Here is a 24277-nt window from a genome sequence, read left to right on the forward strand (position 1 = left end):
TGCTTTGCAACTCAGGCTGGTTTCAAACTCATGACCTGCTATCTCAGCTTCCTGAGTCCTGACACTACAAAAGTACCCTACCACATTGCTGTAGTTACCTTCGTATATTAAATTTTAGACTGCTTTGCTATGTAGCAATAGCTAACTAATACACTTGGCTAGATGCAGGACCATCAGGTTGAGTCAAGGAGTGTGTGAGGCACTGTAATGAAATGGGTACTATTGGTATCATAGACTTTTATTTACTGAAGAGTTAAAATTGTACATTAAAACCTTTTTTGATAGAGAAATAGTCCCATCGCCATTCTGAATGTGATTATCAGATAATACACCAGAGATATTAGTACTTCTCAATTGTACCATGGCTATAAAATTCAAAGAAATTGACTCAAGTCAGTTGAGACATGAATTATTCAGTGTTTTTTTTTTCTTCCTGGAAAGGCATAGAATAAGTCAGTTAGACTTTTTAATAAAGAAATTGAAATGTAATGCTGCCATGGTCAGAAGGAAACACAAAGTCCTATGGTCAAAACTTGTGACAATGATTCAGTGAATCTGGCTCCTTCAGCTTGTATCTTATATGACTTTGTAGAGCAGACTTAGCATTTTAGGGGATGGCAAATGATTTGGCAATGGGAAGGAGAAAAGATTTAAATTTTGTGGTACTAAGCATTGAACCCAGGGACTCACATATCATAGGCAAGTGCTTCACCAGTAAGCTATATTCAAAGCTGGACCTATCCTTTGATCTCAAGCCACTAGTGCTATGGTTTCTCTTCACCTTTCATGCCTAAAAATCACCCAGTTGTGTTTTACCATGAAGGAAATTGTTACTGCCATCAGGAGGTAAATGGTTACCTTGCTCAGTGCTTGAGATGAGAAATACCCGGCCAATACCCTCTTCTCAGGTTATATAAAACAAGGACCCAATAAGGAGAGAGATAAGAGGACAAGGATTCCAACCCAAGGATTCCAAGGAAGGTGATAATTTGAGGGTTCATGTTATAGGTAGTTTGGTTTTCCAGAGATGAAACAAGTCTTTCAAGTACAGTTGCAGGTCACAGCCCTAGAGCCTGGCTGGTTTTATCAATTTGGCAGTTCAGTGTCAGTGCAAAAGACATTCCAAGAACCTGAAAAAAAGAATTGGGCAAGTGTGAGATCTTAATAAGAGAAATAATTTCTCCCCAGATTCCTAAGATTGACCCCAGAGAAAAGAAACAAACCCATCACATTGTGACCACCCTTCCCAGTATCACTTCTTTTTAAGGTATTCTCTCTTTTAGCTGAAGAGTAGCGGGGGGGTGGCGGGAATGAATAAGACATGATGGCATGATAATAAATATTTTGAATGTTTTTATCTTCTTAAGAAGTCACAGAAGCCCTGCTCCTGGGATAGTCAAGTGCTGCTTACTGAACCCTACAAATAGTCAGCTCTGCCTATTCCTTATGTCTCTTTGACTTCCAAGCAGATAAAAGTCATGTCTTTGAGCTTCTTGATTAAGTCATAATAATCTTTGGATATGTCCAATACATGGGTAGGAAAATGTCAGAATATCACGTAACAAAACCCACAAAATTCACCTTATACTTGTCAAACCAGTGCAAGCACATGGAAAAAATGATCATAATTTTCATCACCAACTCATTCTTGTTATAAAAGGTCAATTATTCAAATGCTGTGCTTCATCAGTCAAATTAAGTGAATGACAAAATTGGAGTGCTGCTTGGTGTTCTTAATTTGACTATGAATCACTCATAATTTGGGGGTACATTGACTAGATACATGTTCCTATATCATATGGTCTATAAGCCTTAAGTTAGATTGGTAAAGATTTCATTTGCTACTTGGCTGGGGGAACTCATATATGGAAACTTGATAACAAGTATTGTATAGGTACTACATACTTAATGTGGTTCTAAGACTGCACAATTTAACTGATTTGATTCTCACTGTGGTTCTAGGATTAAACTCTCACCTGTATCACACATACACAGATGGTAATGATTCCAATATATAAGAAATTGGAGTAAAACCATTCTTGTGCCTTCATATGGCAACCCTAGAAAAAAATACAGGTAAAAATGATATTAACCTATAGTTTAGCTTTATCAGGAGGATTATCTAGGATAATAGCTTCCATTTATGTCATATTATAACAGATATTATATTTTTATTTCGCATGTATGGAAAAAAGGAGACAAACATAAAGCACAGAATATTGTCAGAGGCTTTTTTGTTGGTGTTATATTTATAGTAACACCTAATGTTGAAGTTCTACATCCTAACTCATAAAGTTCAAGTAGCTCCCTAGAGGCAGGTCAGCAATGTAAGTCTTGTTTTCTGAGCTCTCCATGCAGATCTAAAATTAACAAGTAGTCATAAAGGTAATGCAGTCTTGGGATCTATTTGCATTTCTATTTCTGCTTCTCATAGCTCTACCAAGCTCCAGAAAAGTTGTTGGATACTGGTTCTCCTATATGTTTTTCCACGACCCTAGATATTTCTGGCTTCTAAACTCAAGAGTGAGTAAAATGGGTGATAACAAGCACATAGGGATTTGGTCTACTGGGAGTTGATTGTGTCTTGCTTTCTGAGCCTGTTCTAGTGACTTAAGTGGAACACAGTCAACTCACCTCTTCACTTTCAACTTATCTCACAAAGGGGATGGATTCCGCTGTCTCCAAGGAATGGGAGCATAGAAACAGAGGGACAAGTTATTCTACCTTACTATGATCATTACTTTTAGCTACAAAGAGACCTACTTTCTTCCAAGAAATACCAAGATCCAACCCTTCATCACTTTTTCACAAACTCGCTCCACCAAATTAACAACTTAGCACAACAATATCCCTCATAGTGTCTCTAGCTAAATAAGCGTGTCCCTGGATTTTTCTGGCTGTTCTAGTTACCAGGGGTTATTGTACTGCTCACTCTTTTGTTTAAAGTTTCTTACTTTTAGGTGGGAAGTTTATATCTCTTCTCACACTCTTTCTAAGATAATAGAAACTTCAAGAAAACAAACCAATAGAAGGAAAGACACCAATGAAATTACCTGAACTTGTGGATCTGAAGGGCAGGATGGTGGTGGGCCATTGATCCAATTTTTCGTGTCGTTTACACCACAACAATGCAACTAGAAGTCAAGTTCCCCACAAAACATGATGGTTAGAAAGTCAAGATAAAGAAAAGTGGATTTTAGAGAAAAAGGTCTGTCTTTCAGATCTGACTTGAGAAAGTTCAGACCTATCTTCTACTGTGGACTTCTAGGAACAAAACACTCAATTCTGTTACAGTGTTTCATTCACAGAAGACCTCTGCAAATGAAGACAGTATGTTTAACTTACTCACATCTTACATAGCAAGAATTATGCATCTAGAGGACTTTTATAGTGGAGACATCAGGCTGACCATGTCTAGACTCATTGACTAATGTTGATTCTATAAAATAGTAAAATTAGATGTCATGTACCTGCCCACATGATACAACAGGAAGCTCATGTACATGCTTACATGAAATAATAGTGGTGCAGATATAGAGGACATATTGTTCTTTTTCTGTACACACAGAACATGAACAAGGGAGGGTACAATTATCAATTAAAAGAAAATGGCTGGGTGTTGTGGTAGCATACACCTTTAATCCCAGCAGTAGGGAGGATGAGCTCACTTCCAGATCATCCTGAGCTAGAGCAAGAAACACCTCAAAAAAGTCGGAAAAAAAAGGCAATTTCTCTGCTGGGTGTGGTGCCACCTGCCTTTAATCCAGCACTTGGGAGGCTGAGGTAGGAGGATTGCCATGAGTTCGAGGCCACCCTGAGACTACAGGGTGAATTACAGGTCAGCCTGGGCTACAGTGAGACCCTACCTTGAAAAACAAAAAACAAAAACAACAACAACAAAAAAATTGGAGACATGTCATCCAACAATTACACTATGAACCTTCTTTAGCTCTCAATTTAAACAAACAAGATTAAAAAAAAAACTGAGAAAAAATTTTATTATGATTGTTACTGATACTTGAGTGTTTAGATGATAATCTTCAGTATTTACTCTAATATAGTCTAGTAAGACAGTTTAGAGGGTTATATGTGTTTATAATGGTGAAGTATTCAATGTGAAGCTTATGACATGTACCCAGAAATTTGCGGGGAGGAATAATATTGTCTGTACTTTTTTTTTTTTTTTTTTTTTTTGGTTTTTCGAGGTAGGGTCTCACTGTAGCCCAGTCTGACCTGGAATTCACTGTGGAGTCTCAGGGTGGCCTCGAACTCATGGCGATCCTCCTACCTCTGCCTCCCAAGTGCTGGGATTAAAGGTGTGCACTGCCATGCCCAGCTGTCTGTACTTTCTTATGTATCTGAAAGTTATATTTTAAAATGTTTTCTAAACTAGTTGAAAAAATTAAAGAAATTTTGTATCTTGGGCTGGAGAGATGGCTTAGCAGTTAAGCGCTTGCCTGTGAAGCCTAAGGACCCCGGTTCGAGGCTCTGTTCCCCAGGTCCCACGTTAGCCAGATACACAAGGGGGCGCACGCGTCTGGAGTTCGTTTGCAGAGGCTGGAAGCCCTGGCGCGCCCATTCTCTCTCTCTCCCTCTATCTGTCTTTCTCTCTGTGTCTGTCACTCTCAAATAAATAAATAAAATTAAAAAAAAATTCTTTAAAGAAATTTTGTATCTTGAAAGGTTCACTGACTTTGCCAAACCCATCCAATTTTGGTCCTCATGCTTTACTACCAGTGCCGTTCCTCTTATTCCATATTACTCCAGCATGAGATCCGCGAGGTACTATGTAAGACACATGTCTTGCCTATGCAAGGCTCCCTAGTCCATCTTTGTTCTCTTACACACCAAGGTAGGAACGCAGGGCTAGAATATATGTTTGTGGGTAGGAATGGGTGTGGAGAATGGAACACTGGAGGGCTACATTAAAAGCATAGTACAGGGAACCCATAATTTCAACAGAGATTTCTTTTATTATACTACTGCTATTTGAATAAAATTTTGGAAAATAAGTTGGGTGTGGTGGCACATACCTTTTATCCCAGCACTCAGGAGGCAGAGGTAGGAGGATCACTGTGAGTTTGAGATCACCTTGAGACTACACAGTGAATTCCAGGTCAGCCTGAGCTAGATTAAGACCCTACCTCAAAAAACCAAAACAAAAAAAATTGGAAAATATATAAACTGATTGAATATATTTGAGTCTTCTGTACAGGATATAAGGGCTTAAACAATTAGCCTTTTTCAGTTGAATGAAAAGGAATGTTAAAGACTTTGTATTGATCAGACTGACTTCTGCACTTTCCTCCTTGTGACAGACAACCCATTATTCTGGATTTGAGGACTGTAGGCCTTGGGTTCTGAAACTTTCAGGAAAGGAGAACTAGTTTCCAGGGGACTAAAGTAGCATGTTTTCGGGTTGATCTGGGGAGGAATCTTTTTTAAAACAATTATTTATTTAAGCTAGGTGTGGTGGTGCACGCCTTTAATCCCAGCACTCGGGAGGCAGAGGTAGGAGGATATCCATGAGTTTGAGGCCACCCTGAAACTACATAGTGAATTCCAGGCCAGCCTGAGCTGAAGTGAAACCCTACCTTGGAAAACCAAAAAAAAAATATATATATATATATATATATATATATGGAGAGAGAGAGAATGGACATGCCAGGGCCTCCAGCCATGTAAATGAACTCCAGATGCATGAGCCACCTTGTGCATCTGCTTGCATGGGTCCTGGGGAATTGAACTGAGGTCCTTTGGCTTTGCAGGCAAGCCACTTAACCACTGAACCACCTCTCCAGTCCTGGGGAGGACTCTTTATGTACTCACAAGTGATTGGATGGTGTCCCATGCCTCCTTGGTGCTGTTGTCTGTGTGATAACGTTGGATGCTGTCAGTCAGGCCCTCAACCACATAACTGTTCAACTGGGCAGGGCATGTTCCAGCAAAGAAAACATAAAAACAAAGTGATTTCAAGAAATAAGTGATTTCTAGTGTAAATTAGTAGACAAAACTGTTCATCCCTCCCAAATTCTTTCCTCAAAATTAAGAAAGTAAGAAGAGGGAGTGTATATATGAGAAGACATGCTGAGGGTAAGATTAAATTGAAGGAAGACATAGACAATGGAATTTGCTTTTCCAGAACTATGGCTTTTCAGTGGGAAGGGGGATAATCAAAACAAGGACCATCTTTTGGCACCAAGAAGGCAGACTCTACTGACAAATACACAGAGGGAAGTAAGCAGGACAAGCTTGTTTCACTATCCTTTCCCATCCTCCTTCAAGGCTTCATTCAGATACAGTGTCTTTCCTCAGCTATAATTATTCTCTCATCTTCTCTTCCCATTTATTTCTATCTCTAGCATAAACCTTATTATCCTTATTATTTTTTACCCACTGTTTCTGGCTGCACACTCACTCTCAGCAATAAGATAGTAAGTCATTATTTTTTTATTTAACGTACCTTTTGTTCATACACAAAGAGCAGGATGGCCAACGTCACCTCAGCAAGGAGGATGATCAGCAGTAGAATAAAGAACTGTAGCAAAGCAGAGATACGTTCAAAGGCAACTCCAATTTATGACTCACTCCTCTCAGATGAGGAAGTGAGCATCCAGACAGCAGCTCTCTCGCTCTCTCTTACACACACACACACACACACACACACACACACACACACACACACATTGCTCCTGTTCCTTTCTCCTTGGGCCTTTGTGAGCCTTTTTTTGTTTAATTAATATATGTTATTTTCCCACAATTGGGCCCAAGAGGGAAGATCAGCTGTCCTCTAACATTGTTCTCTTCCACCTATTGTGTCTATCAGAGCACCATGCACATGATACATATTCAATATCATCTCTTGAATAAATGAGTCAATTTTAGCATGAACATACTGAAACAAGTTGAGAAAAAGGTAAGTACGCTAAACACGTGTCTTCATAGTTTCTGGCTTAGGCTTTTCTGCAGGATCAAGGCTAGTAGACTAGTGTATAATGGAGAGTGAGTGGTGAGGAAGGGTGGAAGGATCCCTGTACAGATGAGGGAAAGAGGGGCCTTTGTCATAATTCTAAGGCCTTTTTCTTTATAACTTTAGAAGCATGCTCCCTTTATCCCATTAATATATAATACAGCACACTTTTATTTATTCCTTCTCCATCTTTTTTATTGTAACACTAATTTTAACTGCTTTATATCCTTCTTCCTGTGTCTGATGTCTCCTGTGGTTTTCCATCAGTCTGAAAAATCATATGAAAAAGAAGAGTATTTTTTTTCTCTTCCTCTTCACTCTACTTTAATTGTTTGCCTGTAAAGGACAGCAGATTGGCCAAATGAATTAAATAATAACCAATAGTATTGGGAATCCATAACTCTGAATGAAGCATTTTTGTATCAAGCTGTGTTCTGGGCACACTACACAAATGTGGACCATTTTTTCAACAATGCTATTAAATAAACCAAAGCCTGAAAGTATTTCTCAGGATGGTGACTCCTCAAGAAATAAGTTTCAAAACTTTTGAATCTCTTACATTAAACTGCAACGATGTGGCCAGGATTCATTTACATTGGGCTATTCTTCAAGGAGAGTATCATGTAGAGGTCTGAGTTAAGGAAGCATCCTGTGTCATTTGAGAAAGACTAGACTCAGAAGCGTCTAGCGATTATTTTTACTTCAGTTAATGACTCAGAGTCAGATCCTGAAGTATGTTCTAACATGAGAATTCAAGAAGATAAATGAAAATTAGACATGGAGGAAAATACAAGAGTATGAAAGGACAAGAGTAATGATAAATAAAGTGAGGTGGATGTTACGAAGAGCAACAATTTCTTCCCCTACCTATCACTGGGATCCTGTCAGAATGAACATAGTATTGGTCTGGAAAAGTTTGGCTGATCTACTGTAGTACTAAACCAATAAGTTCCTAGTACACATAGGTGATTTCCCAGAAAATATATTGCCTGGGACTTGAGGTATCATCTCCCCTGACTAAGACCACCACATATGCTTCAAGGACTTACCGACATAAGCAGGCACTTATTCTCCTTAATAGAACCCATGCAGCCCAGGAAGGCAACTACCATGATAACAGAGCCCACCACAACCAGCACATTGCCCAGTGTGAGGAAGGGGAGTTTGTGGAAGAGTACTCCAAAAGTATTGTGAACCAAGAAGTAGATCCCAAATCCCAAAATGCAACAGCCAGAGACCTGAAAGGAAAGAAATTCATGGTATTCTCAGCCAAATGTACTTCTTAAAACATTGCATTAATATTTTCATTTTCTTATGATCAGAATTACCTGTTTCTAGTGGTTCATTAGACTCAGAAGAAAACTCTCTACCCCGTTTCCACACATTTCCACACACTAATAGTAAGGCAATGCTGATTTCCTCATATGGAGTCATATTCATATATCTTCTTACACCATTCCAGATACCAAGGAAAGGTGATGCCTATGAGGCACACAATATCCAAAAGATTTTGGCAACTTTTTGCCACTTTGCTGTGCTGTTTCCTCTCTAGGAAGATCCACCTTAGCCAGAGCTAGCAGCTTTCTTTGGCAGCCATCCCATAATTTGGACATCTCCATATTCCTGGGGTCTCCATTGCAACCCACATTTCATCGTTATAGTTCCCTACAATGGCCTTACTGGGTCTCTGAGATACAGAGATTTCAACCATGTTTCAAACATCTGCATCTTAGCAGCTCCTGGGACTACGTGCACCTGATGACCTTCTTTCTCGCATTTCTTATACTTCCATGACAGTGTCAAATAAAGGCGTTTAAGAGGCCAGGATACCTTGACAAGGCTACTTTACTTCTGTAGTAGAGTTCATGGCATGTTTAAGGCAAGATAGCAAGCACACCAGGTAGGCAGTCTGCTCAGTCGTTTATTTCTAATGCAAGGATGGAGAGTCTAACTTTTTAATCTCATTGACTGATGCTGGGGTTCACAATCTAATTCATGATTTGCTAAGGAAAAAAGCAGCACAAAGTTGGCAGGAATGGGCAAGCTTCTGAGTCAGTTCTGAGAATTTAAACAATTCTTAGAATTCACCTATACAAAATGGAGGGAGGTGATAATTTAAAAGGTAGCTATTCTAGATTGATGGGGAAGACTGGATTTCCTAATACATGTGGGCATGACAGCCAAATTAGTAAATGCAGTTGGGAAATAAGGCTTGACTTTGAAGAGAAGGATACTCCTTTAGTGGTCTTTCAAGTCCTCTCCTTTCAAAAGTATGTGCATTATTACTATATTGAGCCTTGCAAGGGTTAAGTTTCACCATCAGGACATCTTTTCCATTGTCCCTATGCAAAACTGTTGGTCCAAGTTTAATGATGGTAATCTTTTCTTAATATTTTATTTTTGTTTATTTTAGGGGAGGGGAAGAGGCAGATAGAGAGAGAATGGGTGTGCCAGGGCCTCTGACCACTGCAAACAAACTCCAGATGCATGCGCCACCTTGTGCATCTTTCTTAAATGAGTACTGGGGAAGCAAACCTGGGTCTTTAAGCTTTGAAAGCAAATACATTAACTGCTATGCTAGCTCTCCAACCCAATGGGGGCAATCTTGACAATTGCCACTTAAGTGACCTTTTAAAATCAGTATCTGTGCCTATAACTTGAAACTTACCTACATAGCTTTCTGTGTCAACTTTGTATTTTCCATCTTTCTGTTTGTACTTCCATGAAGCACACCAACCCATTACTTATAAATTCACCTTTGCTCAAATTCTCAGTTCATGTGCAGAACCAAGTTCTTTCCTTCCTCTTTGAAACTTCATAATCCAAGCCTTCACAGTCTCTATTTCTCTGTGCATTTATGAATTTTCAAACTCTCTAAAGGATAGCTCTGCTTATAGTACTGCAAGGCTTCCCCATTCAAAGACACCAGATCCTTCCGAATTCATCCCACAAACACCTTCCAAAAGACCGAGAACCACATGGTCAGATTCACTGCAGCAAAGACCCCACTTCTTGGTACCAATTTTTCTGTTGCAGTTAGGCTCTGGGATAAAAACCTCTGACCAAAAGCATCTTATGGGAGGAAAGGGCTTATCAAGGGGAAGTACCATCATGGAAAAAGAAGCTGGCTCACTTCCTCATCCATCCACTGCAGAGGGAGGAACTCAATAAGCATGATCTGGCTCTGAAAACACAGGACTGGGCTCACCAACCCCAAGGTCTGCCCTCAGAAACACACCTCCTCTAGCAAAACTCCACCAACTTGGTAAGGTTAATCAAAAATACCTGGGGTCTTTTAAATTTAAAGCACCACATAGGCCAAGTTGAGAATTGGGCTATCATTATGCTGTGATAAACTTGCATATGTAGGTATCTCTGTGGTAAAGATGAGTCTGATTCATTTGGCATACCTAGGCATCATATGATAGTCAAAAAATTAAGGAAGAAAAGAGCAAAATAAATTCAATCTGTAAATGTACCAAACAGACAATGGAAATGAGCAGATACTTTTCAAATAATTAAGTACAAATGGTAAAAAATACACATGAATAAAGTGCTCAACATTTTTAGATATCAGGGGATGCAAATCAAAAATACACTGAGAGGTCATCTCACTCTAGTCAATGATTATGATCAAGAAAACAAACAACAACAGTGATGGTAAGGACGTGGGGAGAGAGGAGCCCTTACACCTTGTGGGAGGAATGTAGATTCGTCCTGCCACTATGTAACTCAACATGGAAGGTCTTCAAAAAACCAAACATAGAATTGAGATAAGGTCTTGCTCTAGCCCAGGCTAGCCTGGAATTCACTGTGTAGTCTCAGGGTAGCCTTAAACACATGGTGATCCTCCTACCTCTGCTTCTCAAGTGCTGGGACTAAAGTTGTACTCCACCATGACAGGCTCAAAAATAGAATTTCTATGAGTTTTCTCTGTCAGTCAGCTGTTCTTCCAAGAAGTTTTGGAATTTAACTCCCAAATCGCCATCTGTTTCTCACATATAGATTTCAGCTATGAGCAACAGTAGTCTGAAGCCCCCAGAGAGAAACTGCATTTCCATTATTACCTGCAATGGTACATTTAAGTTTTGTAGGCTTACACTGTGGCAGAAGGGAGGTAAACTGCTATGACTTTTTGTTCCTAAGTGAAATGAAGTGAGCATGCATGATTTTCATTCCAATCATACCCTTCAGTCTAGGACAGACAGTGAATACTTAGTTGGGTGTGGTTATTTTATCCATATTCAGAAGACACACACTTACCCAAAAGAATAAGTTGAAGAAAAATAAGACATATTTCAACATTTTCAAGCTACTCATGCCCATGCTGGAATATTCTTGGCCTAAAAATAGAAAAAAAGAAGAAAGGAAGGGAGTGGCTTAGCTCTGCAAGTGGTACCAGTCACTCCAAACAGTGTTAGGGCTCAAGAACCATCAGTTACCATCTTGGACTTGAACTATATCTCTCCTTTGGATAGATTTCCCTACATCTCTGGGTTTTTACTTTTGAATAGGGTTACAAGTTAAATATCATCCACTTGAACAATGAATTTTGCTTCAATTCACCAAGTAATGTTTTGAATTAAGCACCATGGCCGGAAACAACAGAATCATTTCATGAAGAAGACCAGACCCAATGACACAGGCCAGGTTAGTACTTAGTTCATGTGTAATATTAGTGCCTCAGGCTTGGCCACTTATTTAAGATAACAGCCCTTGAGGACAGGATTGGCTAGTAAATCCACTATGGAGAAAGCCAGAGATTTCATTGGCAAGTTCCCTAAATGCCCTGAGATTCACAGACATGGTAAATTTGGTCTGTAAACCCATCCAATGAAAGTGGGAGGGAACATAACCTATTCCTAATTTGTATTTTTTTTTTTTATTGCTATGGTGGGTTGAATGTAAAATGTCCTCACTGATTCATGTGTTTAAATACTTGATCTCCAGTTGGTGGTGCGGGTAGGAAGGTTGTGGCACTGTTGGAAACAGAGCCTTGCTAGAAGAAGCACGTCACTGGAGACAGGCCTTCAGGGCTTCTAGCATGGGTCTGTTTGCACTCTTCCCTGCCCCCCCCCACTTCATTTTCTTTCAGTCTTCCTCCTGGTCTTTGGCTGACATGGCAGGTTTTCTGAGCCTTCCATGCTTGCCCAGCCAGGATAACTGTACCTTCTGAAACTGTAAACCCAGTGACACTCTTCCATTCCCTGGACTGGTTCTGACAATGATGGCAAAAGGAGCTTTCACATTGAGTCTACTGTGAGGAAACGGAGGGTGACGAATGCTTATTCTCAGCTCACTTTCTCCTTCTCATTAAGTTCAGGAGCTTTGCTCATGGGATGGTGCCATGTGCAGTTAAAGTGATTCACCTAATCAAGATAATCCTTCACAGGCATGCCCAGGGTCTCACTTAGGTGATCCTAGGTTCTGCCAAGGTGACAATCAATATAAATCATCACAGGTAGTGACCTGAAAGATGAGAAATGAATGATGTGGGTTCTTTGACTCAGACTGGTGAATTGACAATTTCCAGAGCATGGGACAGAGCAGGCTGGGCTCCTGAATGACTCCACGTTGAGGGTACAGCGGTGAGATTCTGAGAAAACCAAAGCAGCTGTGGTTCACGGAGGAGAGGGGCGTTGAAGAGAGAAGCGCTCAGAACACAAACACCCAGAGATTGTCAGAGAGTGCATGTACTGTCATTCTATGACTGGAGCTCCAAGTTCACAAAACTCATGGCTTGGACATTATCATTCTCTTGCAGTTCTGAAGGCAAGAAGTCTTAATTCAAGTTGTTGGCAAGGCCGAATTCCTTCTGCTTATGGAGGAAAATGCATTTGCCTTTGTCAGCCTCTAGAGGTTACCCACAACCCCTTATATCATTCCAAGCTTGTGTTTTTAGTCATCACATTAGGCATTTTCCGCTCTTGTCTCCTTTCTTATAAGAATTCTTATATCGAGTTGAGCCCAGCCAGATAAGCCAGGATAATCTCCCATTTCAAGACACTGAGTTTATGCCTGCAAAGCCACCTTTACCCTATAAAGCACATGTATATATTTGGGGGTCCATTATTCAGTCTATTAAACTGCCCATTCAAAACATAGTTGAGTTTTGATTAGAAAACTACCCAAGACTAAAACATCATACAAGAGTGCCTAACATTCATCCAAAGCTAGGATCATTCCTTGTTCCCAACCACCAGGCTGGAAGGTCTCAGGGTTCACAGAGTAGAGTTTCCAGGATGGCCTTGCCTCCACAGTAGAAAACAAATGGCTCTGTTTAGAATTGCTATACCCAATAAATCTTAAAAGCATGTCCCAAAAGAATCAAACATGTTCCTGGAAATATACGCTCAACAAAGCTCAGTGAGATTTGCAGGTATACAAAAATATCCAATACCCAACTAGGTAAAATTCACAAAGCCTTAATTTACTCACAATAATAGGGAAGAAATACAACCCATAATGTGTATATAAATTAATCAAAGCTGACCCAGAGATGGGTATGGTAGCACATGTCTATACTTCTAGCACTGGGGAGAGGCTAAGGCAGGAGATCAAGCTAGCTCAGGCTACACAGTGAGTTCCAGGACAGCCCACGCTACAAACTGAGACTTTGCCAGAAACAACAAACCTGATTCAGAAGTCAGACTGGTTGATAAAGTCAAACAACTTTATTATTGAGTTTATTATTATTGAGTAGAAACATGAAAAATATGCATACATATGACTAAAATTAAGTTTCTAAAGATAAAACTTCTTTGCCTGACATTTAAAGTATTCTGATAGACTTGGAGAGGTGACTCTCTGATTAAAGGCACTCACTTGTGAAGCCTGCTGACCCAGATTAAATTCACCAGTACTAATATAAAGCCAGAAATACAAACTGATACATGTGTCTGGAGTTCATTTGCAGTGGCAAAAGGTCGTATGGTGTCCATTCTCTCCCTCTTCTCTCTCTCTCTCTCTCTCTCTCTCTCTCTCTCTCTCTCCATCTCTTTCTTTCTCTCTTCCTCTCAAATAAATAAATAAATAAAATGTGAAAAAAATAGGGCTAGAGAAATGGTTTAGCAGTTAAGGTGCTTGCTTATGATGCCTAAGGATCCAGGTTCGATATCACAGTACCCACATAAGCCAGATGCACAAGGTAGCACATGAGTCTAGAGTTCAATTGCAGTGGCTAGAGGCCCCGGTACACCTGTTCTCTCTCTCTTTTTTTTTTGTTCCCCCCCCCTCTCTCTCTCTCCCTCTCTGTCTGTCTCTCTCTTTCAGTCCCTCTCTCTCCCTCTCAAATAAATGAACATATTTTTAAATGTTAAAAATACATATTGTATTGGATTAAAGAACAGACAACACAGAAGGAAATATTAGTGAACTTTAAGACAGTAAAAAAAACCTCAGAACAGCATACAGAAAATAATTTTAAATGAACAGAACATCTGGAAGCTGAGAAACAATTTTGAGTATTGCAATATATGTGTAATCTGGAGAAAGGAAATAAAACATGTATAATTGTAAGAGAGAAGAGGGGAAGAGAGTAATATTTGAAGAAATAGTAATTGAAATAAATTCTGAACTAAATGAAAATACTTTACTCACAGAACCAATAAACTCATTGAACTCCATGTATAAGAAACATGAAGTTATATTTCGTAATAAAACTATCCTTAAATTACTCAATTTGTATTTAAAAAGAAAATCTTAAGTAGCGCAAAGAGAAAAGATATGTTAAGTACAAAAGAACCAATATGAGGATAAGTATGGACTTATAAAATAGTCAAGGAGAATGTGAAGCTACATGTTTAAAATACCTAAAGTGGCGCTGGAGCGATGGCTTAGCGACTAAGGCGCTTGCCTGTGAAGCCTAAGGACTCCTGTTCAAATTCTCCAGAGCCCACTAATAAAGTCAAACGCAACAGTGACGCAAGCGTGCAAATGCCACTCATGACCACAAGAGGGCGCGCGCATCTGGAGTTCTTCACAGAGGCTGAAAGGTCCTGGCGCGTCCATTTTCTCTCTGTCTCTCTCTCTTTCTCTATCAAAAAGTAAAAATAAATAAATAAAAACAAAATACCTAAAGTAGTCTGGAGAGATTGCTCAGCAGTTAAGGCATTTCCTGCAAAACCTAATATGGTGGTTTGATTCAGGTGTCCCCCATAAACTTAGATGTTCTGAATGGTAGGTTCCCAGCTGGTGGAGATTTGCGAATTAACTCCTCCTGGAGGCAGTGTATTGTTGGGGGCAGGCTTATGGGTGTTTCCCCTTGCCAGTGTTTGGCACACTCTCTTGTTGCTATTCCACCTTATGTTGGTCAGGGGGTGATGTCCACTCTCTGCTCATGCAATCATTACCCCCGCCATCATGGAGCTTCCCCTCGAGTCTGTAAGCCAAAATAAACCTTTGTCCCAAAAGCTGCTTTTGGTCCGGTGATGTCTTCCAGCAACACAAACCTGACTGCAACCCCTTGTGGCCCAGGTTCAATCCCCAATACCCACATGAAGCCAGATGCACAACATGACACATTATGTCTGGAGTTTGTCTGCAGTGGCTAGAGGCCCTGGCGTTCCCATTCTCTCTATCTGCCTCTCTCTTGCACTCTTGCAAATAAGTAAATATTTGAAATACTAAAAGCAAAAATTTCACCTGAGAATTCTATACTCAATAAAAATTATTAAATATTTTAAAAACTAAGAGAAAGCAAAGGCTATATGATATGTATGAGATTGACTCAATGATCTTCAGAAGATACAATAGTGAGGTGTACAAAAATTGGAAGAATTTCTTACTAGTTTATCTACACTTTAAGAAATATTAAAGAGGCTACTTAGGTCTGGAGAGATGGTGTAGTGGTTAAGGCACTTGCCTGTGAAGCCTGTGGACTCACGTTCGACTCTCCAGGTCCCACCTAAGCCAGATGCACAGAGACACAAGTGCACAAGGCCGCACATGAGCACAAGGGGGCGCATGCATCGCAACTTGGATGCAAGGGCTGGAGGCCCTGGCGCCATTTCACTCTCTCTCTCTCTCTCACTCTCACACAAAAAGGCAGTCTGTTGGGCTTGCCTCAAAAACAGGGGGGGGGGGGCTGGAGAGATGACCTAAAGGTTAAGGCATTTGCCTGCAAAGCCAAAGGACCCCAGTTATATTCCCCAGGACCTATGTAAGCCAGGTGCACAAGGAGGCACATGCATCTAGAGTCTGTTTGCAGTGGCTGGAGGCCCTGATGTGCCCATTCTCTCTCTCTCTCCTTTCTCTCTCTTAACTAAATAAAATGTATTAAAATTACATTTAAAAGAGAGGCTACTTACATGAAAAATGAAAGCTATACTAGATTGAAGCCCAGGTCTCCACGAGGTAAGTAAGAGAACTGGAAACCTTAATTATATGGATGCACATAATTTAAAATTATATATATATTCCTTTCTTCTTATATTTTGTGGTTTAGTTATTAAATGTTCCCCAAAGGCTCATATGTTGGATGCTTGGTTCCCAGCTTATGGTGCCACTGGGAGGTAGTGAAATCTTTAGGAGGCGAGCCTCATTGAAGGAAGTAGGCTATTAGATGCATGCCCTGGAAAAGTATCTTGGTATCACTGTTCATGTTCTTTCTTTCCATCTCTTTCTTTCTTTCCTTCTTCTTTTCAGACATCATGAGGTGGATTTCTTTTCCTTTCTTTTCTGAGACAGGTTCTCAACTAGAAATCCTCCTGCCTTAGCCTCCTGAATACTGAGATTGCAGCTGTGGCCCTTCATGCCTGGCTCTAGATTTTCCAAACTGCCTTCTTGAAAAGACAAATACCACATGTTTTCTCTCATGTGCAATACATACATACATATGCATGTGTGTGTGAGAGATATAACAGTAGGTAGATGACGGTGAGCGGGCCTGAGAGGAAAAGGCCTGAGAGGAAAGGAAGGCGGAATGGAACAAGAGAAAGGAATGTTGTATGTGCAGAATGAAAGCAAGAAAGCATTAGTTGGGGGGCAAAGGGGAGAGCAGTGTGTGGGGGAGTGCATAAGAACAAAGTATAATATATGTATGTTAATATATGTATGTCACAATGAAACCATTACTCTTCTATTAGAGGTCAGTTCTGTACAGTCTTACCATAATTCAGTTTTACATTGACATTTCTAGGCAGTAAAATGAAGCATGGAAGAATGACATCCAAATTGGAAAGGAAAAAGCAAAAAACAAAACTGGCTTTATTCACAGAAGACAAACATATACTGGAACTTATATGTGAATGTGGTAAAAATATTGGATACAGCAGTCAATAGACAACAATAATTAGTATTTGTATATATTAGTAATGATCATAAATGTAACATTTTTAAAGCTATTATTTAGAGTAACACCAGTTGTGTAGTATTTAGAGATAAATCTGACAAATGGTGTAAAGGACTCAGGTGCTGAAAACTAAAAAAAAAAAAAAAAATTATTGCTGAGAAAAAAATGAAAAGCATATGATCAATGGAGAATATACCATGTCTATGCATTAGCAGTCAATATTGCTAAAATGTCAATGCTTCCCATATTATCTATAGATTTCATTTTACTCCCAATGCAGGCTCTTTTTTCTAGACTTCAAGAAATAATTCTAAAATTCATTTGGTAATTCAAAAGGCTAAGAATGCTAACAGAATTTAATAGAGAGCAAACAAGTCAAATGCAGTTCAAACTTCATTGCATTCTAAAAAGCTCCAGCAATGAAGATAAACTAGTACTTGTATTAAGGTAAATCACCAGTGGAAGATCTATTCTAATGACACCGTTTAAAGAGTAAAAAGTCAAGTCATGGGTGGGGAGAAAATATTTCTAAATCACACATGAGGCTAAAAAGTTTACATGCAGGCCAGAGGTAGGAGGATCACTGTGAGTTCAAGGCCACCCTGATGTGACATAGTGAATTCCAGGTCAGCCTGGGCTAAAGCGAGGCCCTACCTCAAAAAAGAAAAAAAATCTGCATGCAGGTTGGACACTATGCCTTTCCTGTAGACCCAGCTACCTGGGAGAGTGAGAAGGGAGGGATCGCCCCAGCCTAGCAGTTCAAGGCTGGCCTGGGCAACAGAGTGAAAAAAAAAAAAAAAAAACTTTTAATTTACCAAGATGATGGAAAGCAAGTAAGCAGATAAGTAAATTCTCTACTTGTTGTGATAGTTAATCTCAGCTGTCAACTTGACAGGCTCTAGAACCACAGTGGGAAAAAAATCTCTTGGCTTGTCTGTGAGGGAGTTTCTAGGTGAGGTTAACTGGGGAAACAAGACACACTTTGTGGGTGGGCTGGACATCCTGGACTGTATAAAAAGGAGAAAGAGCATTTTCGCGTTCTCTTTCTCTTCCTCTTTCTGCCCTCCTCTCTCTCTTTCAAAAAAAAAAAAAAAGTTAGAGAGATGGCTTAGCAGTTAAGGCTCTTGCCTGAGAAACCTAAGGACTCCTGTTCCAATCCTCCAGATCCCACGTATAGCCAGACCAGTGATGCAAGCATGCAATGCCACATATGCTCACAAGGGGCATGCACCTGGAATTTGTTCTCAGTGGCTGAAAGGCCGTGGCATGCTCATTCATTCTCTCTCTCTCTAAATAAAAATATATAAAAGGAGAAAGAGGACTCAGCACCAGCCTTCATCTTTCCCTCTTTCCTCACAATGAGCCAGCCACTGGAATCTCGGCTGCCATACCTTAGCCACTAGGATGGACTGTACCCTCAAAACTGTGAGCCCAAATTAACCCTTAAGTTGTGTTTGTCAGGGATTTTGTCATAGTGAAACAGGTAACATACAGAAAATCAGAACCAATAATGTTTTTTGTTTATTTTGCTATGATAATTATGGCTATGTGAGTTGTAGACTTTTAGGACAGGTTTGCACAAAGAATATGTAAGAGTTTGAAACTTTGAGTCAGTAATCCTAGCATCTAGTTACACATTACACTAAAAAATAACAAGATTCACCAGGTGTGGTCACGCACTCCTTCAATCCTAGCACTTGGGAGGCAGAAGTGTGAGGATCACCATGAGTTTGAGGGCACCCTGAGACCACTCAGTGAATCCCTGGTCAGCCTAAGCTACAGTGAGACCCTGCCTCAAAAACAAACAAACAAACAAAAAAAACACTGATCTTGGTTCATTCAATTCAAGTAACCTGATGTGGAGTGAATGTGAACACTGCAGAGTCAGGAGTTTTGAGCTTAGTTTTACAAATAAACTGATATTTTAGAGATAAATTATGTATTCAAAAGGAATCAAGGCAGATGCTTCCTAATCTCTCATCAACCTCAACATCCTGGGATCCTGTGACAGCTTCTTCAGGCCCATTTGACCTCATTTTTCCACAGAACACCAGCAAGGTTGGGATGTCACCCTTAATTCAGTCCACATAAATGAAAAAGACCTGTTTTCTCCTTACCTGATTTTCTACTTACTGAGACTCATGCCTAATTGAAGAAGAAAATCTACCCAATTTACAAAGACAGCCATTACTTTTATCACCTGCCCTATTTTCATATAAACCCACTTCATCTCCCTCATCCTTTCTTCACTGTTAGTGACCAGAGACTGAGCCTCTCACTCTTCCATCACGTAGGAACTAGCCCCATCCACAGTTAAAATGTGCCCCACCCACGCCCATGACGCATAGAGCTCTCTTGGGAGTCTTTCTATGAAAGAAACTCCTGACGTCAATTTCCATGAACCCTCTACAGACAAACCGTACTGGTTTGTGGCCAGCTCCCGAGATGGGCCCTATGGGGACCACGGATCGACTTCACTATTTAGTTTCCTTCAAGTGAAAGGCTTTGTCTGGTGAAGTGTCTTGTGGGTTTCAGGGCTGATCCCTCTCCCTACTTTGACCTGTGCTTGTAATGCCATCTACTCTAGCCCTGAACACAGCCAAGTGTAGAAGTGATTATAGCTTGACAGGAACTTCAAAAACCTTTATGTGTTCTTGATTATAGCCTTATTCAATTCAATTTCATACAGCTAGAGTTAGGGAGCTTCTTTATAAACAGAGCATTATGTTTATGAGATATTAATAAGTGCTTCTCAAACTAAAATGAAAAACAAAGAAGTAGGGAATGCAAGCCATCCATGGCCAAATACTTTGAAAAGTAAACGAGAGTACATAAAACATAACAAAAATCATGGGTCTCTGTGTGAGTTATAATGTACGTGCGTGGGCACACGTGTGCAAGGGCATGTGTATGTGTGTGCCTGTGTGCAGGTCAGTGTCTCCTTCCATCACTCTCTGCCTTGTTTATTGAGACAGGATCTCTCACTTAACGCAGATCAGAGCTCGCCAATTTGGCTGGTCTAGCTCGCCAGCTTGCGCAGGGATTCCCCATCTTTGCCTCCTAAGTGCTATTACAGGCACAGGCTGCCGTGCCCTGCATTTACAGTGGCGCTGGGGATCTGAGCAAGTCCTTAATTTGCATGGCAAGTGTTTCACCCGACAGATCCATCTTACTAACTCCTGAAAATGAAGATTTTTTTTTTTTAAACTGAGTATCGTTTAAGAAACTTGTTATATGAGAATGTGGATCTCTAAGAGAAAAATATATTTATATAACCACAAACCTACTCTTATGCTGAAGATGACCTATTCATAGTACTTGTGTGCTTGCAGTGGTGCCTGTTCACATAGTAACCCTTCAATCCTTTGCAGGCGTTCTTTGGTGGTGATGGACCTTGGCTATTTAATTTGGGATTCTGAATAGGCAAGCTGGTTGCAACCCCAGATAGGTTGACCTTGGGATGCAGGTAGGTTTCCTAGTTGATATGCTCTGCAAATATGTGGGCATTTGTGTCTGCCTTTCAGCATAGGGTAGGGTTCAGCAAAGCACAGAGGTTTTGTGGGTCACTGTTCTGTAGCTGGCTTTGGTCAGGGCTGGATGTTCCCTCCATCTTCAGTTTCTTCCTGGCCGGGGGAAACCTAATCTGAGCGCTGTTCCATGGATCACAATTTGGTAAACAAGACTTTGGAGTCAGTTTTGAGTGCCACATACACTGCCACATATCAGACAACTTCCTTAACCTATGAAAATTTCAGTTTTCTCATCTTGCAGTAGGAATAATAATACCTGTGTCATGGGTTGTTCTAAGGAGTTTATGTGATAGTGTTTCCTGGATGGCTCAGTACCTAAGGAGCTAGTTCAGTCAGTATTGATTTAAAAAGTATAGTTTTCATTTATTTATTTGAGAGGGAGCTTGAGATAGAAGGGAGAAAATGAACACTTTAGGACCTCTTCCCAAGAAGCTCCCCTGGAGGCTCCCTCTGCACTGTTTTCTAGTTTCTCTAGGATTTGAAACTGCAGTGGTTTCTGGTCCTGGAAGATTCCTTAGATCTAGTCCATAGGACCCAACGTAATCTACATGCAGTGAGTGCTTGCTGGGTATAGAGAAGTGCTGTGGGGTGACTGGCCTAGAAATACAAACCAAACCACCATAATTACATCAACATGGCAGTTCTGAATGGAAACTGAGAGAAAGAGAATGGCTATATGATTTCACAAAAGTTTTCTTGTGACTTGGGGAAATTCAAGCAGAGAAAGAATCTGCCTCTTTACCCACACTCAAAGCTACAACCCACCAAGCTGTCATGTCTATGTGTCAGGCATAGCTCTGCCCAAGGCCAGACACAAGACCTATCTCCTCAGCCATCTTGGCATCTATTTTCAATTGCCAAGTAAGAAAGGGCTTGCTGTTATTTTACCATACCTCAGCGGTCATGTTTCTTTGACTTTTTGTACATGCAATATCCTTCGACTGGAATGTCATCATCTTCCAGTCTCCATTAAAAAAACTCATCTCCAGTCTCCATAACAAATTCAGATACTTTTGAAGATGAATTCCAGAAGTCACCTCTTCTCCCAGGGACTATCTTGTCAACTCCTAAACTCACACATAGTGTGCTCATTCTTTCCCATATAGAAAAGAGCACATTGTGTTGTATTTGTATATTGCCCTATCTATTCTCCATGGCAGCCTCTCTGAAACTGACAACTACCTCAGTTACCCCTTGTCTCTAGCAATGAGCACAGTGTGTGGCCACTGGGACATTGCATTGTAAAAGGCAACAGGGAAGGAGGATTGGAGCCTGTGAGGTTCTGAGCAGTCAGAGGCTAACGAGAGGACACAAGAAGCGAAGAACCAGTAGGGGTTTTCCTTCTTATCTTGTGCCTCTTGTTAACAGACTAAGCTTAACCCTCCTGGGTGGTAGTAATTGGTAGCTGTGAAGTTCTGGGCTTTGAATCATTTCCGGTGAGAATAAGATATCCATTCCTCATGTTAAAAGCTAAATGCTCTTAACTGTCCCACACAGAAAGCTTGACAGGAAACCACTTTCAGTTCAGCAACTGCTCCTGTTCTACCATGGTTTCAAAACTACACAGATTCCACTCAAGATTGAGAAAGCAAAACTGTCCATCCAGCAGCTAAGATTCTCCTTTGGCTCAGCTTTCTTCCAAAGCCCGGGAAGTGTGATATGTTTTATTGCCCCTAAGAGCCCCTTAAGAGGAAGCTGGTTACTGGGTGAATGTCCCACTTCCACTTGGCCTTCCCTGCTCCCCAGTACACAATACGCAGCACAGCATCTGGCTTCCGGAGGTGCCTAACCCCTGACTGTTATTTCACCAAGATGTCTGGCCTTTGCTTCTAAATTTAACATTCAGTAGCTTGTGACATTTTTTAGAAATTTAAAGCATTTAAGTTTAAAGCATAAAGGATTTAAGCACATGAGTCCCCAGGCCAGAAACCCAGTTAAATCAAAGTATTTCTAGCCTGATTGCCTTTGAAGACATTTCTAGCCTTTTGCTGATCTAAATATTTGTGTAACTGAAGACCTTAATGTTACTAGAGCAGTATATGGAGACTCCTAAATGCCCTACCTGACATTAATTGGTTCAAATCATACTTAAAAAAAAAAAAAGAAAGAAAAACATTAAACTTACCTGTTTTAGGCACTGTCCTTCAGTCCCTTAGGCAGAATTCAGTGATTATCGTTAAAGTGGTTACCATAGGGTAGTAACACAGAAGTTGGGGCTATTTGTGTAAAAGGAGAAGTGAGAAGAGAAAAAAAGAATATAATCATGCTGTGACAACAGGAAGCCCAAATGAGAAGAGGGAGGAGGTAAGGCTACGACCGCCCTCTAAGCCTCAGAGACTCAGCCCTTCCCCAGTGGCTTTAGAGGAGCTTCCTCCCACAGCCCACTGTAAACTGATTTCTGAGAATGAAAACCTGACTGCAGTAGTGACTTTTCTCACTGCTGTGATCAAATACTGGACAAACATCAACTTAAGGCAGGGTTTGTTGTGACTAACAGTTTGAGGAACGCAGTCCACCATAGCAGGAGGGCATGGCAGCCGAAATGCGAGGCGGCTGGTCACATCGTGTTCACAGGAAGCCATGAATGCTGGTGCTTAGTATCTTTCTCCTTTTTAGTCAGTCTAGGCCCCCAGCCCATAGTATGGTGCCACCCACAGATGGAAAGAGTCTTCCCACCTCAATTCACCTAATTTTCAAAGTCCCTTTCAGCCATGCACACAGCTTTGTCCCCTGTGTGATTCCTAACCCTGTCAAGCTGACAGTATTGATCGTCACAACCTGATTCACCAGTCTGAGGTTTTACAGGCACTGGGGTGATTTGAGTGATCTTTACCATCTAGAGAAGAACAGTGCTTCTCAACTGAGGTAGCACCTTGAAATTGCCTGTGGATCTCTTCAAGAACGAGTGTGCCTTCCCCTCCCACCAGAGTTTCAGAGACAAAGACCTAGATTGCAGTCCTAGCTCTGTCTCTGCTCAGCATACAAAGCATGCACAACTCTGATTCTCCTAGCTTCACTTTTGTGATAATAGCACCTAAGAACAATTTTCAGAGTTTCACAGTTTGCACAAGATTACACAGCTAAGAAATGGCAGAGCTAGGACTCAAGTTCAAGACTGAAAAAGAATGCTGTTTGTAAAATAATACGAACATTAGATTTTGAAACAACGTATTTCCAGTATCTGATACTAAACATCTATAGAGTTTCTTAGGTTGGAGAAGTCAAAGGGCTTAGCAACAACAACCTAACTATATTGCCATCCAGTTGACAAAAGCCCATTATCATTCTTATGGTCTAAATTGCATATCCATAACCTATAACAGGCTTTGTAGAAAAACGTGCCAATGTGCATCTAGAACAATGCAAGAGGCTACCACACCCATGCCACATTCAATTAAGCCCCCAAAGGCAAGGAAATATTTGGTTGATTATTATAACTAGAATAAGCAAAGAAATCTATACATAAGAGAAATCCCGAATATTATA

At 40.5% G+C, this 24277-nt stretch overlaps 1 protein-coding gene across 1 annotated transcript; it reads right to left on the minus strand.

Annotated features, from left to right (window-relative positions):
• Positions 1 to 222: 222 nt before the first annotated feature.
• Positions 223 to 23012, minus strand: Cd53 (CD53 molecule). Its single transcript, XM_004659002.2, has 8 exons — positions 22917 to 23012; positions 11234 to 11313; positions 8020 to 8208; positions 6464 to 6538; positions 5830 to 5925; positions 3054 to 3134; positions 1977 to 2060; positions 223 to 1130 (listed from the first exon to the last, which is right to left on the minus strand). Exons 2-8 carry the CDS (start codon positions 11294 to 11296, stop codon positions 1059 to 1061), a joined length of 660 nt encoding a protein of 219 aa, XP_004659059.1. The 5' UTR covers positions 11297 to 11313; positions 22917 to 23012; the 3' UTR covers positions 223 to 1058.
• Positions 23013 to 24277: the final 1265 nt, after the last annotated feature.

This window comes from Jaculus jaculus, chromosome 19 (assembly GCF_020740685.1).
Source record: "Jaculus jaculus isolate mJacJac1 chromosome 19, mJacJac1.mat.Y.cur, whole genome shotgun sequence".
NCBI classification, from domain to species: domain Eukaryota; kingdom Metazoa; phylum Chordata; class Mammalia; order Rodentia; family Dipodidae; genus Jaculus; species Jaculus jaculus.

Coding starts and splice junctions, on each gene's coding strand:
- Cd53 (XM_004659002.2), bottom strand. CDS start 11,296: ATGGGCATGAGTAGCTTGAAAATGTTGAAATATGTCTTATTTTTCTTC. Junction 8,209..11,233: donor TCTTCAACTTATTCTTTTGG/GTAAGTGTGTGT, acceptor CTTTCCTTTCAG/GTCTCTGGCTGTTGCATTTT. Junction 1,131..1,976: donor TCTGTGTATGTGTGATACAG/GTGAGAGTTTAA, acceptor TCTTTTTTTCAG/GTTCTTGGAATGTCTTTTGC.